This window comes from Volvox carteri (assembly GCF_000143455.1).
Source record: "Volvox carteri f. nagariensis unplaced genomic scaffold VOLCAscaffold_18, whole genome shotgun sequence".
Taxonomy (NCBI): Eukaryota; Viridiplantae; Chlorophyta; class Chlorophyceae; order Chlamydomonadales; family Volvocaceae; genus Volvox; species Volvox carteri.
The window spans coordinates 1,727,059-1,727,802 of record NW_003307561.1 but is presented as its reverse complement, the minus strand read 5'-3'; the positions used below and the strand labels follow the sequence as shown (position 1 = coordinate 1,727,802).

The following is a 744-nucleotide window of genomic DNA, read 5'->3' as shown; positions in this document are numbered from 1 at the left end:
TACCATCAGTGCGATCATCCAGGATGAAACCAATGCGTCGTTATTTGTGTACGTGTGCATTTATATACGTGTGTTTGTGCGCGTCTGAATGCCTTTATGTAAATTTGTATGCATATGTATGTATGTATGTATGTATGTATGTATGTATGTATGTATGTATTATATTTGTCGACTGTTGCGTGAGAGGCAACATCGTGCAAACCTGCGAAAGGGCCTCTGGAGCCCTCTGGGTGAAGAGCGGGTGATGGGGGGCCTGATGTGCCGCACCGGAAAAACCGCTACGCACAGCCCCTGTTCCGTACGTCAGTTTGAGGCATGTACGACATGTACAATAGTAAGCCTACGAATTGAGGTACAGGGAAGGAGCTGCAAGCGTGAGGCGTATGTGTGTGCGTGTCCGTAGATGGAGACATGGTTAGTTAACAGGTGGTTATTGTTAGTTAGGACGTCCGCAATCGGTTAGTCAGCGATATATAAAACGGGGGTGATGGTGGGTCGATCATTATAATAAACGCAGCAGTCGGCTCATTTAGGGCGAAGTGGCAGCAGCACGAGGAGGAGGGCGAGGGCGAGGTGGACTGTAATATGTACACACATATAATCCACAATACACGCATACAGGAATGGAAGGTAACTGCAGGCCGGCTGCCATGGGGTGGTGGTGGTGGGGGTGGTGATTGTGGTGATGCCTGGAAGCCGGAGATGATGTCGACTTTACAATCATGGCGCAGAATGCAGACCTGC

General features: G+C 49.3%; 1 protein-coding gene across 1 annotated transcript in view; it reads right to left on the bottom strand.

The window, feature by feature from the left end:
• Positions 1 to 744, bottom strand: part of VOLCADRAFT_90888 (uncharacterized protein) — a gene marked incomplete at both ends in the record, with an annotated part of 3,864 nt that overhangs the window by 2,469 nt on the left and 651 nt on the right. The window contains one exon of the mRNA XM_002950304.1: positions 268 to 340. Coding sequence (XP_002950350.1) covers positions 268 to 340 — 73 coding nt within the window. The remainder of the gene's footprint in view (positions 1 to 267; positions 341 to 744) is intronic.